At 42.8% G+C, this 12,580-nt stretch overlaps 1 protein-coding gene across 1 annotated transcript in view; it reads left to right on the plus strand.

The window, feature by feature from the left end:
• PTDSS1 (phosphatidylserine synthase 1) overlaps nucleotides 1-12,580 on the plus strand; it is a 77,827-nt gene that overhangs the window by 47,856 nt on the left and 17,391 nt on the right. Inside the window, exon 9 of the mRNA XM_003408404.4 lies at nucleotides 1,852-1,917. Coding sequence (XP_003408452.1) covers nucleotides 1,852-1,917 — 66 coding nt within the window. The remainder of the gene's footprint in view (nucleotides 1-1,851; nucleotides 1,918-12,580) is intronic.

Here is a 12,580-nt window from a genome sequence, read left to right on the forward strand (position 1 = left end):
GATAGTTCATGGATGAGCTTTAGGTATCCATGAATCCCCTGGCGTTGAACGCAGAATTGTGCATGCAAGCTCTGTGTGCCTTTGTCATAGGTATCATCAGGTCATCCAAGTGGTCTGTGACCCCACAAAGATGTTGAGCTACTGATTCAGATGCTACTTCTGAAAGAGAATGTATCGGATTCAGTGGTAATTAAGACTCTACGCCTGCACTGTCCAGTACGGCAGCCACTCAACACGTGACTACTGAGCACTGGAAATATGGCTAGTTCACATTGAAATGTACTATAGTATAAAAATGCATGCTGGTTCTCAAAGACTTAGTACTACATATATATCCTTAATACTTATTTATATTGATTACTAAAAAACTAAACCATTTTCCATCGAGTCACTTCCAACTCATGGCATCCCCATGTTTGTAGAACTTTGCTTCATAGACTTTCAATGGAAAATCTCTCCAAGGTGCCTCTAGGTGGACTTGAGCCTTCAACATTTTGGTTAGCAGCCAAGTGTGTCAACTGTCTGCACCACCCACAAACTCCTTATGTTGATTACATGTTGGAATTATAATATCTTTTGATATATATTATTGTTAAAATTTGTATTTCTTTTTATTTTTTATGTGGCTACTGGATAATTTCAAATTGTATTTGTGGCTCACATCTTATATGCATATTTCTGTTGGACAGTGATGCTCTATGCCTTTAAATGCCATGTTGCTGCCTCTTTTTTCTGACCTGGTCAATAACATTGAAAATCACTGGCGTTCATCCATGAACAACTGCCTCTTTTGCCATGAGACCAGAAGAGCTGAATGGTGCCCAGCTACTATTACTGAATGTTTTGATCAGACATTCTATAGAAGAATCCTGATCAAAAGGGGAAAAATGTAGAACAGAATTTCAAATGCTCGTGGAATCAGATTTTCTAGAGCCATCAAGGCTGGATGAAACCCCAAAACTATTACCTTGAGATAGTCTTTGAACCTTAAACCAAAAGTATCTTCTGAAATCTTCTTTAAACCAAATAATAGTTTAGCTCAATTAGTAAGTGAATGTCTGCCCTGAGCATTGTGCTCTTTTAAAGAACTATGTACATAGGATCAAACTGACAATAACTCAAGAGATTAGACAGGAAGCTTCGAGAGCAGTGAGTTTATGTTAATGGGGGAGGAACAGTTTGGAAAGGGAGGGTAAGAATGGTTGCACAACCTGAAGAATGTAATCAGCGTGACTGAATTGTACATATAGAAATTGTTGAATTGATGTATGTGCACCGTGTATATTTTCAACAACACCAATAACAACAAAATATTGAAAGAAAAAAAAAAATTATTGACATTCAATGACTATGAAGTGCAGCCAGGCTGCTCTTCCACTTTTTGAGGGCCAGAATCTGTATACTTCTTGCCTGGGTACAATCAGCAGCATTTGCCCTAGAGAGAGCTAGAGGAAGACAGTGAACAATGGAGGTGACCTCAAGAATCACCCCTGTATTGAGATCGAAGCACCCACCTGCGGCTTCTTTAGCCCAGGGCGCTGGGGGGTCTGTAAACTGAATCACCTGAGTTGTCTATAAGCTGAATTACCGCCTTTGCCAGTAATCTGCCTCTTTAAACTGTGTTCCCCTCCCCCTGCCACTAATCTGAACTCTTAACCTTTTACAGGAATGTTTCGGCCAGCACTGGCTTTCAGTCCCCTAAATAAAACTGGGCCAGGCAGCCTGAGTACATGGAACCAGGCAGGACATCTTTTATATTCACTTTGTCAACATTGTTTAATTACATTATGAAAATATATTGACTTGTTCCTGCAGAAGCTCTCAATGAATTCCAACTTTGTATTCTTTCAGACAGTACTACGCTTACCTCACGGACACGCAGTGCAAACGCGTGGGAACACAGTGCTGGGTGTTTGGGTGAGTAGTCCATGAGCGTGGAAGCTTACGAACCACTTGAGCCTCTGAATTGCTTTGGTTATATTTTGACCCTATGTTAAGTGCCTCTCAGTGCAATTTTCCTCTGAAGGCAGGTAAACAAGATTTGCTGCTGTTTTTTATATACCATTCATCTTTAATGTTCCCTTTTCTGATTTAAGTTTGAAATAGTTACTGGGAAAATTATAGAAGGAGTGTGTAGAAATGGTGTTCTTTAAAAAAAATGAGCTTAAAAGGTATTTCCTACTTAGAACTCTGGGACCTATTTTATTAAATAAAGTAGAGAAAATGGATTGAATGTATTTTGTGTTTGGGACCCCATCCCTTCTTGGGTCTGCCCACACTTCATTTTACTTTTACATCAAAAGGACGCTTTAAACAGCTGTTTGCTGTATCCTGAAGTATAATTTTTCTTTTCCAAAGAGAATTAACACATAGCCACATGGTGATAATTTATTGTCTTATTACAGATACAGGTACTATATCTTAATTTACTGTCATTTAACTAATTTGAAAGAGACTGTAGGTTATCTAGTTTAAACTCCCTTCCCCCATGTTAAATTCAAGACCCTCCTCAGCATTTCAGGCAAATGCCCCCTCTGCTTAAACATCATCAACAATTTATCATCCCATTTACCAACCTGCGTTCTAGAGATGTCCAGCAAATCTGTGCCTGCGGTTCAGTCCCTGAGGTAGCCTGGATTCCAAACTCGGTCTGTGTTCTCAATCAAGTGTGAGTGTATGAAGGAAATTTGATGAAAACTTAGAGAAGGAATGACTACTTCCAACAGATTTTTTTTAACAGAATGCTTTTTTTTTTTCCCTAAATTAAAAACTAATACACGCATATTGATAAAAATTCAGAAAAGAATATGTTATTGGTTGCCATCGAGTCAGCTCCAACTCCTGGCAACCTTACATACAACAGAATGAAATGTTGCCTGGCCGTGTGCCGTCTTCATGGTTGTTGGTGTGCTGGAGTTCATTGTTGCCGCTACTGTGTATTTTAGTACCTTCCAACGTAGGGGCTCGTCTTCCAGCATTAGATCTGATTTTCAGAAGTAGATCACCAGGCCTTTCTTCTCAGCTTGTCTTAGTCTGGAAGCTCTGCTGAAACCTGTCCATCGTGGGTGACACTGCTGGCATTTGAAATACCAATGGCATAGCTTCCAGCATCATAGCAACACTCAAGTCACCACAGTATGACAAACAGCAGACGGGTGGTGGAAAAAAAGAATATATTGTTGGGTGCCATCAAGTCAGTTCTGACCCAGAGCAATCCCATGTGGCAGAGTAGAACCGGCCCATACGGTTTTCTTGGCTGTAATCTTTACCGAAGCACATTGCCAAGTCTTTCTCCCAAAGCCGCTGGGTGGGTTCAAACTGCCAACCTTTTGGTTAGCAACTGAGCGCTTAACCTTTGTGCCACCAAAAAAACTAAAGGTCCTCCATAAAAGCCAACCATTCAAAGATAATTGCAACTAAAGTTTCAATGTCATTCCTTCCAAATAGTTTTCTGTGTGTGTGTGTGTGCGCGCACGTGTGCACCTGTGTGCATGTGCCCCAACTCTCATTCCAGGTTCTGAAGGGTTACCTATAGTTTTAAAGGATAAAAATGTTGATACTCAGGTTTGGGTGAGCTTTTTGTTTTTTCCTAGAAGACAAATGGCCATTGTCATTTGTTTCTCATAAATTCTGTGGTGTAAGCTGATTTTCCAACCCAAAGTAACTGCGGCTTAACAGGTGGTAAGATGGATTAGATTCCCTCTGTTTAATGATCTAGAGGGAGAGAGAATTTACATTTCCACCCAAATACCTGATACACTGAGCAAAGGAGACTTCCCCCACTTTGGGCGTAGGGCTTGGTTTTGGGGATAGAAAGGAAGGATATGGGGCTTTCCTTACGAATGATCCTTCTCCATTTGAGCTCTTCCCCTCACCTGCTCACATGCTCTTTCCACATGTATTTTTCCTTCATATTTAAAAGTCGTAGGCAAGGTCTTATTCTGTTGTGGAGTGGGTTGTTTTCTACAAGACTATCTGTTTACTGGTTGAGAGAAAGGAGGGGTAGATTGGAGAGGGGGGTCATGTTGTAACAAAGTTTTTTTCTTATCAGGCAGTCAAAAAATAGAATCCCTAGAGTGGAAGAAATGGCAAAAATAAACTAGGCCAAAGAGTGGTAGCAAAAGCAGCTGCAGAAAGTTGTGCCTTGTCAGAAAATGATTTTTAAAAAGTAAAATGCAAATAAGACCTCATTTGGCTTATTTACTATGCTTATTGAGAATGGAGAGCCCCCCAGAACCGAGATATCAAGATTAATGAATCTTCTGAGGCCCAGCGGGCCATGCCTCAGAATAACAAATCCTCCTCGTAAAACCAAGCACAGCAGGGCCACCTGCAGGCGTGAGCGTGGGCCACAGCTGCCCCCTGCTGGCCAGTAGAAGGCTCTGCTCTGAGGGTTTGCCCCTCAGAGGCTACCACCTTCCTCTCTCGCTGCAGCTCTCCCCCTGCTTCCCTGTCACCATCATTTTTTTATTTCCTCTCCTATCAAAATAGGACATGTTTAAATGTCTGCTTTCCTTTAGTAACTCAACTATTAGTTGTCTTTCTTTTCAGCAGTCGTGGAATGATTTCAGTCTTTAGCAAGGTGTGGAGATATGAGAGGGAATGAAGCAGGGGCGCCCCATATAGTGACATTCCTGAATTTTGCCACTTTCCCTTTTGGGAGGAGGAGGAGAAGGGAAAAGGTCAGATAGGACCATCTGAGGTTTCTTTCCCACCATTCCACGTCAGCTTTTCCTCTCGAAGAGGGCACTTGTCTTCTGTAAATATCAGATCCTCAAAAAGTCTGTGTGAATTACTTGCTGATGTAAGTAAATATGAACTTGCAATGTGGTCTCCTACAGCTGCTCCACAGATCTGAACTTTTAATCCTTTTATACTTAAACGTGTCATCTATCGCAGAGATAGGACACCATCCAGCGAGGGCACGGAACCCTACTAGGGAGAAAGTGGTGGTGTGGGCAGGTTGGCTTCTTCTCCATTTAGAAAGGAACATTTATGTTACCTGGGCTGTCTGGGAGTCTTAGGACTGCTGTAAACAAACTCCCCAGCTGTGCAATTTACATCGTCTTTATCTCTCCCCACCCTACCATGATTATAACTGAGCTTCTGTGCCTCAGAAGGAGAGTTTCAACCTAGTTTATAAAGGAAAGAGGTTATTCTCTCACCTGGTCATGGGAGGGAGGAGGCCATGCTCTGGCGGGAGCAGAGTGGACAGTCACTTTTCCTTTTTCCTGCAAGTTCTTGGGCTGAGCTTCACGGGAAGGTAGAAGTCTCTTCTGCCTGGGTGCCCCCAGGACTGTGCCCTGCCTTGCTATGAGAGCCGCCCAGCACCTTGCCATCTCCTTGCTTCATATGCCCCCAGTCCTACCATCACGGCCATTATAATCTGCTCCCACTATCTGGCTCTGCCTGTGCCACTCTGCTAAGTGATTCTGTCTGAGATCAGTTCCAGATCAGCAAGCCTGGTCTCCATCCTCATCTCTACTGTCTTCTCCACAGTATCTGTCATCTTGGAGCTCTTCTCTACCTCCTGCAACACAACACCTGGCCTGGTTTTCCACAGGTTTTTCTGTTTCTTCCCAATATCCTTTGTTGCCTTCCAATGCCACGCTTGTTGCCGCCATAGTTACTGATAATTGTGTAATTGTTCTTCCAGGCTCATAGCTTCCGACTCCTTTTTTTTTTTTTCTTTTTAATTTTTTTATTTTAAGGATGAATGCAGCTGTGAAGAACACGGTCCCTTCCAGAAGAAGGCATGTACTAAGGGATATGGATGGCTGTAGGAGCCTCATCCAACTCTTGGCCCCTGCCCAGCACTACCAGTCTGTAAATTGTTCATACTGTGGTGGCTTGCATGTTGCTGTTATTCTGGAAGCTTTTTCAACTGATATTTCAAATACCAGCAGGGTCACGCTTGGTGGACAGGTTTTAGTGGAACTTCTAGATTAAGAGAGACTTGGAAGAAGGACCTGGTGGTCTACTTCTGAAAAAATTGGCCGGTGAAAATTTTATGAATAGCAGCGGAACATTGTCTGATACAGTGCCGGAAGATGAGCCCCTCAGGTTGGAAGACACTCAGCATAAAACTGGAGAAGAGCTGCCTCTTCAAAGTAGAGTCGACCTTAATGGCGTGGATGGAACCAAGCTTTCGGGACCCTCATTTTCTGATGCGGCACAATTCAAAATGAGATGAAACAGCTGCAAACATCCATTAATAATCAAAACATGAAATATAATAGTATAAGTCTAGGAAAATGGGAAGTCGTCAAAAATGAAATGGGATGCATAAAGATCAATACCCTAGGCATTAGTGAGCTGAAATGGACTGGTATTGGCTGTTTTGAATCCAAAAATCATGTGGCCTACTAGGCCAGGAATGACGAAGAGAAATGGCATTGCATTCATCATCAGAAAGAACGTTTCAAGATCTGTCCTGAAATACAGCATTGTCAGTGATAGGATAATATCATACACCTACAAGGAAGACTATGTATTAAGACTGTTATTCAGATTTACACACCAACTACTAAGCCAAAGATGAGGAAATTGAAGATTTTTACAAACTTCTGCAGTCTGAAATTGACCAAACATGCAATCAAGATGTCTTAATAATTACTGGCAATTGGAATGTGAAAGTGGGAAACAAAGAAGAATCGGTAGTTGGAAAATATGATCTTGCTGATAGAAACGATACTGGAGATCACTTGATAGAATTTTGCAAGACCAATGACTTCTTCATTGCAAATACTATTTTTCCATAACATAAATGGGGACTATACACATGGACCTTACCAGATAGAAAATACAGGAATTAAATCAACTACATCTGACAAGGCCAGGGCTGACTGTCAAACAGACCATCCATTGCTCATATGCCAGGTCAAGTCGAAGCTAAAGAATTTTAGAACAAGTCCACAAGAGCCAAAATATGACCTTGAGTATATTCCACCTGAATTTGGAGACCTTCTCAAGAATAAATTTGACACAATAAACACTAATGACCAAAGACCACATTAGCTGTGGGAAGACATCAAGGACATCATATATGAAGAAAGCAAAAGGTCATTAAAAATACAGGAAAGAAAGAGAAGGCCAAAATGGATGTCAGAAGAGACTCTGAAACTTGCTCTTGAGCACAAAGTAGCTAAAGCACAAATAGAAGAAATGATGAAGTAAAAGAGCTAAACAGTATTTCAAAGGACAGCTTGAGAAGACAAAGTAAAATATTATAATGAAATGTGCAAAAACCTGGAGTTAGAAAACCAAAAGGGAAGAACACGCTTGGCATTTCTCGAGCTGAAACAACTGAAGAAAAAATTCAAGCCTCAAGTTTCAATTTTGAAGGATTCAGTGGGCAAAATTTTGAATGACACGGGTAGCATCACAAGCACTTGGAAGGAATACACAGAATCACTGTACCAAAAGAACTGGTCAGAGTGCAGCCATTTCAGGAGGTAGCCTATGATCAAGAACCAATGCCATTGAAGGAAGAAGCCCAAGCTGCACTGGAGGCGTTGGCGAAAAAGAAGGCTCCAGGAATTGACGGAGTATCAATTGGGGTGTTTCAACAAAGGGATGCAGTGCCAGAGGTGCTCACTTGTCTGTTGTCTGTTGTTGTATGCTGTTGAGTCAATTCCTACTCATAGAGATTTGGAAGACAACTACCTGGCCAACTGACTGGAAGAGATCCATATCTGTGCCCATTCTAAAGAAAGGTGATCCAACAGAATGTGGGAATTGTTGAACAGTATCATTAATATCACGGGCAAGTAAAATTTTGTTGAAGATCATTCAAAAATGGCTGCAGCAGTTATATCAACAGAGAACTGCCTGAAATTCAACCTGGATTCAGGAGAGGACTAATGTCAGATGGATCTTGGCTGAAAGCAGAGAATACCAGAAAGGTGTTTACCTCTGTTTTATTGACTGTGCAAAGGCATTGGACTGTGTGGATCAAAACAAATTATGGATAACATTGCAAAGAATGAGAATTCCAGAACACTTAATTGTTCTCATGCAGAACCTATGCATAAACCAAGAGGCAGTCAGTCATTCGAACAGATCAAAGAGATACTGCATGGTTTAAAATCAGGGAAGGTGTCTGTCAGGCTTGTATTCTTTCACCATACTTATTCAGTCTGTATGCTGAGCGAATAAGCTGAGAAGCTAGACTGTATGAAGAAGAACGGGGTACCAGGGTTGGTTGAGGACTCATTAATAACCTGCAATATGCAGATGACGTAACCTTGCTTACTGAAAGTGAAGAGAACTTGAAGCACTTACTGATGAAGATCAAAGACCACAGCCTTCAGTATGGATTACATCTCAGCATAAAGAAAAAAATCCTCACAACTGGACCAATAAGTGACATCATGATAAATTGAGGAAAGACTGAAGTTGTCAAGGATTTCATTTTACTTGTATCCACAATCAGCGGCCATGGAAGCAGCAATCAGGAAATTCGCATTGGGCAAATCTGCTGCAAAAGACCTCTTTAAAGTGTTAAAAAGCAAAGATGTTACCTTGAGGACTAAGGTGCGCCTGACCCAAGCCACAGTATTTTGAATTGATGCCTTTGAATTCTGGTGTTGGCAAAGAAAATTGAATATACCATGGACTGCCAGAAGAACAAACAAACCTGTCTTGAAAGAAGTACAGCCAGAATGCTCCTTAGAAGCAAGGATGGTGAAACTTCTCACGTACTTTGGACATGTTATCAGGAGGGACCAGTCCCTGGAGAATGACATCATGCTTGGTAAAGTAGAGGGTCAGTGAAAAAGAGGAAGACCCTGGCCAAGATGGATTGACACAATGGCTGCAACAATGAGCCCAAACATGATTGTGAGGATGGTGCAGGACCAGGCTGTGTTTTGTTCTGTTGTACGTAGGGCCACTATGAGTCAGTACCAACAGGAAGGCACCTAAGAACAACAACAAGCCCAGCACTAGTGAAACGGTCCTTCTTTCTGCTGGTGTTTCACTGCCAGCCCTTGGCTGTCCCTCCGCACCTCTGCTTCAGGCGCTTCATATGCGTGCTGCTGGGATAGCTTTGAAGCCCAAACCCCTGCCCTGGTTCTCCCCCTTCACACATCCTACCCCTGAGTATCCTGCATCCTCTCCAGACTTGAATATCATCCTGCTACTCCCTGCTCCCTTGCTCAGAAGCATCTCCACTGCCATCTCAAGCCCTCTGGTAGTAGTTATTAAAAAAAAAAAAAAGCCTTTCAATTCCTTTCCTCAAATGAAATTTTGCCCCAAACACTAATATATTTAAAAATGACAGGGCAGAACAGTCCTGCATATGCTACCCAGGGCCCTTTCGCCCCTTTACTCACTCACACTCCTCCCCTCTCACCCCCTGCCCCTGTGGTTCTTTGGAAGCCCATGAAGTACCATGGAACAGAGCTGGAATTTTATCTGTGTGTTAAGGCCCAGCTTGGCCATCACTTTCTCCAAAAAGGTGTCTGGTTATCCTAATTAGAACTGAATCCTCACTCCTGTGAACTTCAGGAACGCTTCCTGCTACCTGTGTGGTTGTGTAGTAGTTTTGTTCTGGGCGTGCATGTCTCCAGTCGATGTTTGGAGGGCTGGCTCCTTGCTGATGAAGTGACTTGCCTACCTCCTGAGCACCACAGCCACACATTGTGCAGCTATGGAGCAGTGCTTGTGGAAGCTGCATGCAGGCAGGGCTACCTTGGGGCCACAGCATTGCTGTGAGCAGCCTCAGAATCCAGGCCAGGTCTTGTTGGCAAACCGGAAACCCTCCCTTTGCTAGAGCTTTTGTGCCCCCAGTTTCTTTCGGTAACCCTGCTTACAGTCTTGTTTCATTCCCTGAAGAACATCTTATCCTCCGCTTTATACTAACCTCATCTTTTTCTACCTTGTAGAGCCAGCTCCTAAGAGAAAGTAGGCTGAAAGTGTGTGAGTTAGCTGACCAGGAGGAGGTAGGGAATTTCTAGTGCCTTCCCCCAGGCAGAAGCACTGCCTATAGTCCGCAGGTTTGTCTTTTAACCTTGCAAATTCAAGATACATATGGCCATGAGGCTCAAAGGGTATAGAAGAGGTCACAGTGAATTCCATCAAACCACCTCTTTCTGAGTCTGGTACAGATCAGGCATTTCATTTTGAACTGAGTAGAAGCAGCCCTGGTGGCGCAGTGGCTAAGAGCTTGCCTGCTAACCAAAAGATCAGCAGCTTGAATCCCCCAGCTGCTCCTTGGAAACCCTATGGGGCAGTTCTGTTCTGTCACATGGGGCCTCTGTGAGTGGAAATCCACGGCACCTAACAATAACAACAGAAGTATATTATTTACTAAGAATCCCTTTAGTTGACCAGAGATAATGTTGGGAGGCAATAGCTGGTATGTGAAGGTGTCACCATGGTTGTTGATTTCATGTACCCTGGTTCCCACCACTTCTTGCCATCTCCACAGCTACCACCCTGGTCCTTCTGCCTAGATTGTTATTACAAGAGCCTCCTACCTATTCATCTCTCCAGGCTGCTACTCTGCCTCCTTCAGGTCCCAGTCAGCAGCCAAAATGATCGTATTAAAATGTAAATCAAATCATGTTAATCCCTGTACTCTAAACCCTCCAGGGGCTTCCATCCCCCCTGAGACTAGAAGCCAGACCCTAGAAGAGTCAGTCCTCAAGGCCTGTGTTACCCTGCTGGCCTCAACTCTGCTGCTTCCCCTTACACCTCTGACTGGCTGTTGCCTCAGCCCAGGACCCTCCCCCCCAGGTCATCCCACAGCTGGCTTCCCTGCCTCCTTCTGTTCTCAACTGTCACCTTCTCAGTGACAAAGCCTCAATGGGTTAGCTAAGATTTCTCAGCAAGTAGAAGGAAATCATACCCTAAAGTTGCAGACTGAAAAAAAAAAAAATAATAAGTCTGTAGGTCAGACTGCAAGGCACTGTAAAATCAATTGAGTGGATCCCAACCAGCATTTTCTTAAAATGAAATAGAGTAGAAAATGTCTGTATAAGGATAGGAACTGTTTTGTAAAACTTTTTTTTTTTTCCCTCAGTCATGTATATGTGCGTGCATGCCATAGGTCTCGCATCACCAAAGTTTAAGAAACGCAGCCCCGGTCTGCCAGTCACCATGCTTTAGTCTCTTAATCTAGTTGAATGCCCAGAAATCTCTCATAATAAACTTAGGGTAGATATGGCATTTATTTATTTCCTGATCATAATAGTTTGTCATAAAAATTCTTCAGGAAATCCCAAAGATTAAATAATCCTGTTTTAAAATGTCCACTCACAGGCGCCCCCCCCTCCGTGCAGGCTGGAAGTAACAGACCTTTAACTGCCATCTAGGGTCGGACACAGTCTAGACTTAATATCACAGTGAAGCTCAGCCCTGCGCTGAGAAGCTTCGCAAGCCCCTCTGCTAAAATGCTGCTTTCTCACACATACCACAGTGTGTTTGAGGGGAGGGGCCGTGGCTTTAAAGATTCAAGCCAACCACTCTTAAACCTTATTCAGTTGGCGATAGGGGAAAAGGTAGTCCCAAACTCTCTAAAGGTACATTAAGGAGATTTTCTCCCTATCCTTGCTGAAGTGGTTCTAATTCCAGAAATTCCATGGTTTAGAGCCATCTACACATTTCAGGATGGCAGTGACCTTTGTATCTGCCAGTTGACGGGGGACTGAGAGCCTTCTGGCCCCTTCTCTCCTTTTTAGGGAATATGCGTGCAAGTATGCTGATCCATATTGTCCAGATTCCAGCTTAAGCAGGGAACACCTAAAGTTGAGTTGTGTGAAATCAGTATTCTTGTGCGGTCTTTGGGATCACATGACCAGCTGTATAACTTCATCCTCATCCATTCTCACCTTTTATGCTTGGAATTTTAATAAAGACCTTATTTTTATATTTATAAATGAGGATATAGATCCCAAGAGTGACTTCTTTCTTTAATGTTTTATTTAAAGGGTAAAAGCACGGAGTTGGGGTTTTTGGTTTTGTTTTGTTAACATTTTTGGATTTAGCAAAATTTGCTTACAGACCAAGTGAGGATAAAGGATTTTTATTGCCAGATACAGAAAGGGATGTTTAATATGGAGATATCATAAAAGGCTGGGAGGGAATGGGATTGCTGCTTCCAAGTTACTGGAAGACTGTCACTGGGAAGGATCAAACTCACTCTCTGTGGCTAAGGGCAGAGTTAGGACCCATAAGTAGAAGGGATCAGAGGTAGGGTACCAGCCGTTCCAACAGGAGGAGAGGTTTACCAGTGAAATAAGCTGCCTTGCAAAGGTAAGAGGTCTCCTGTGCTTGTGGTGGTTCAGAAGCAGCATGATGGCCCACTGCTCATGGTCATAGAGGCTCTGAGGTAGATGATAACAGTGCCTCTTAAATTTTTTTAATGTTTTTTTAAAATGTATGTTTAATTATGCGGGTAACATTTGAATATATTCTTAGGAAATTCAAATGATACCAGTAAAGTAAACGTGCCCCTGACAGAGCTCACTCTATCCCAAACTCCTCCCCAGAGGTCTTGGTTGCTCTCGATTTGAGAAATACTCTTCCTCCCACACATGTGATCACTTAGGAAAGCATCAGCAACTCCTGTCAGCCA

The sequence above is a fragment of the Loxodonta africana genome, chromosome 14, assembly GCF_030014295.1.
Source record: "Loxodonta africana isolate mLoxAfr1 chromosome 14, mLoxAfr1.hap2, whole genome shotgun sequence".
Taxonomy (NCBI): Eukaryota; Metazoa; Chordata; class Mammalia; order Proboscidea; family Elephantidae; genus Loxodonta; species Loxodonta africana.